The 2,500-nt window shown below is 39.0% G+C and overlaps 1 protein-coding gene across 2 annotated transcripts in view; it reads left to right on the top strand.

Annotated features, from left to right (window-relative positions):
- Positions 1-2,500, top strand: part of LOC133632054 (coiled-coil domain-containing protein 112) — a 12,782-nt gene that overhangs the window by 1,008 nt on the left and 9,274 nt on the right. For both annotated transcript variants that reach the window (XM_062024296.1, XM_062024297.1), the window contains exon 2: positions 706-818. In XM_062024296.1, the coding sequence (XP_061880280.1) occupies positions 706-818 (113 nt within the window). The remainder of the gene's footprint in view (positions 1-705; positions 819-2,500) is intronic.

Consider the following 2,500-nt stretch of genomic DNA (forward strand, 5'->3'; position numbering starts at 1 on the left):
TAACAAAGGTCTCAACTCATTCTCCTTCTATGCCACATCAATATGGAATGCATTCCCAACAGGTGTAAAAGAAAGTGCATCTCTATCCTCCTTCAAAACCGCACTAAAAGAACACCTCCAGGCAACTACAACCTTAGACTAACACCCTCCCCCCACCACATCCCACCTGCCCGGATTGTAAATCATCAAATGTATATACTTGTTCTTATGCTTTCTGAGCTCACTATGTTCACTGCTCGCTGTACATATCCTACCAAGTCAGACCTACACTGTTTCAATGTCCATTTCTCAGATGATATTATTGTTGATGACTGAAGTGCTGATATCAACCAAACCTAGCCCCAACCCCCTCCACATTCCACCCCCCGGATTGTAAATCATGTAAATGATTCAATGTATATACTCTGATGAGTAACTTGTGTGATGACTGTATTATGCTGATAGTATATATTTATACCATGAATTGAATAACGTGGACCCCGACTTAAACAAGTTGAAAAACTTATTCGGGTGTTTCCATTTAGTGGTCAATTGTACGGAATATGTACTGTACTGTGCAATCTACTAATAAAAGTCTCAATTAATCAAAGACTTGAAGGATGAGGCATTGTTTTTTTTAGCTATCACCAGATAAACAAAGTCGTGACGTCATTAATAACTTGTGTGTTGTGCATATTGACTAAATGATTGTGTTGCTTTATGCAGAGTGACTCAGAGCCGCCACCATCTTTACCTGATGACCAGGACTGTGTGGATGAAAGACAGTCCAGGAGGAGAGCCAAGGAGTTTCTTAAGGAAGCTGAAAAGACCAGAATACTGTACGTCTAATGGTGTGACTATTACCAAAGCAAACCACTAAACATACCATGGAGCTTTTAGTAGAACCTCACGCAACACATTGCGGGGCAGAAGTAGACATAATTGTTCCTGATACAGAATTCATTTCCCTATAATAAAAAAAAAACATAGCTCAGTTGGGAGAGCGGTCGTGCCAGCTACTTGAGGGTTCCAGGTTCGATCCCCGCTTCAGCCATCCTAATCACTGCTGTTGTGTCCTTGGGCAAGACACTTTACCCACCTGCTCCCAGTGCTAAGCACACTGGTTTAAATGTAACTTAGATAATGGGTTTCACTTCACTTTACTACGAATAGAAATTAGAGATGTCCGATAATATCGGACTGCCGATACATTTAAAATGTAGTATTGGAAATTATCGGTATCGGTTTCAAAAAGTAAAATGTATGACTTTTTAAAACGCCTGCTGTGTACACGGACGTAGGGAGAAGTACAGAGCGCCAATAAACCTTAAAGGCACTGCCTTTGTGTGCCGGCCCAATCACATAATATCTACGGCTTTTCACACACAAGTGAATGCAATGCATACTTGGTCAACAGCCATACAGGTCACACTGAGGGTGACCGTATAAACAACTTTAACACTGTTACAAATATGCGCCACACTGTGAACCCACACCAAACAAGAATGACAAACACATTTCGGGAGAACATCCGCACCGTAAGATCCTCCTATTTCTCCATCCTCTTGTTGTGGGGCAGACTGGCTCGTACATGCACATGCATCCTCCATTGTTGCCTTTTCTAATACTAAATAGCGTATAGTTCTAATTTATATCTGTCAGTAGACTCGCTATGGAAACGCTAAAAACTACAACATAGCTGCCGGGGAGAAGACGCAGTCCAAGTGGAGGCATGTAAATAAAACGGTCAGAAAGCGGCTTTAAAACGGATTGTAAAACGTAAGTTATGCAAAATTTTGACGAAGAACCACCATTACACTGCAAAAACTGAAATCTAAGTAAGATTAAATATCTCAAATAAGGGTGATATTTGCTTATTTTCTGTCTGATAAGATAATTCTTCTCACTAAGCAGATTTTATGTTAGAGTGTTTTACTTGTTTTAAGGGTTTTGGTCCTAAATGATCTCAGTAAGATATTACAGCTTGTTGCTGAGATGTTATGACCTATATTGAGTAAAACATGCTGGAAACTAGAATATCAACTGTTGCAAAGCTGTGTCATCAACACTCACAAGAATAAAACTGCTTTTTTAAAGTAATAATTTCTTATTTCAAGCATGAAAAAAAAAAAATCATGACGGACACAATTGTGTCTCATAATTAAAACAGATGACAGCCAAATGGGCTTTGCTGTTTTATTTTCAATTAAACAATAGAAAACACATACTCATATAGTAGTACAATTGGCACAGTACAGTAAACTGACAGTTAATATTTAAACATTTAACATTTCAAACAATTCTGAATAGAAAAGGTTCATGCACATTCAGATAAATTCTTCAAAATTACAATTAAAACATTTTGGCCGGGGGCCGGGCTGTATACAGTATATGCGCACTAATTGACTGAAAGAGCACGCACTTGGCGCGATGATGTCATGTTGTCGATGGAAAAATGCATTTTTAGACGGCTAGGAGACCCCGAGAGTAACAAACTGTTGCCTTTTTGCCTTTCCATTAA

This window comes from Entelurus aequoreus, linkage group LG17, assembly GCF_033978785.1.
Source record: "Entelurus aequoreus isolate RoL-2023_Sb linkage group LG17, RoL_Eaeq_v1.1, whole genome shotgun sequence".
In the NCBI taxonomy this organism is placed as follows: domain Eukaryota; kingdom Metazoa; phylum Chordata; class Actinopteri; order Syngnathiformes; family Syngnathidae; genus Entelurus; species Entelurus aequoreus.